At 66.6% G+C, this 359-nt stretch overlaps 1 protein-coding gene across 1 annotated transcript in view; it reads right to left on the reverse strand.

Annotated features, from left to right (window-relative positions):
- Positions 1–247: 247 nt before the first annotated feature.
- LOC104536619 (protein LMBR1L-like) overlaps positions 248–359 on the reverse strand; it is a gene marked incomplete at both ends in the record, with an annotated part of 2,723 nt that continues 2,611 nt past the window's right edge. The window contains one exon of the mRNA XM_010179284.1: positions 248–338. Within this exon, the coding sequence (XP_010177586.1) occupies positions 248–338 (91 nt within the window). The remainder of the gene's footprint in view (positions 339–359) is intronic.

Raw genomic sequence — 359 nt, forward strand, 5'->3', positions numbered from 1 at the left:
GGAAGGAGCATTTGGGGGGGGGGAGGAAGGAGTGTTGGGGGGTTACAGCACCGCTGCAGGGCCTGCCCCCCACATCAGGCTGAGGAAGGGACTCCCCATGCTAGAGCCCCACTGGGACCGTGCCCAGGGCTGAGCCAGAGGCAGGGGGACACTTGGTGCCCTGGCATGGGGACACCGCAGTGCGCAGGGACACACAACCACACACTGTGGGGACCAGGGGGTCCCGGGACCCCCCCAGCTCTCCCACCTTGGTGAGGGGGGTGTCCTGGCGCTCGGGGAGCAGCCGGGTGAAGAGGGGCGAGCTGTAGAAACCCACGATGGAGGAGACCATCAGGTAACTGCGAGGGGTGTTAAGGAGA

The sequence above is a fragment of the Mesitornis unicolor genome, unplaced genomic scaffold (genome assembly GCF_000695765.1).
Source record: "Mesitornis unicolor isolate BGI_N332 unplaced genomic scaffold, ASM69576v1 scaffold39462, whole genome shotgun sequence".
NCBI lineage: Eukaryota > Metazoa > Chordata > Aves > Mesitornithiformes > Mesitornithidae > Mesitornis > Mesitornis unicolor.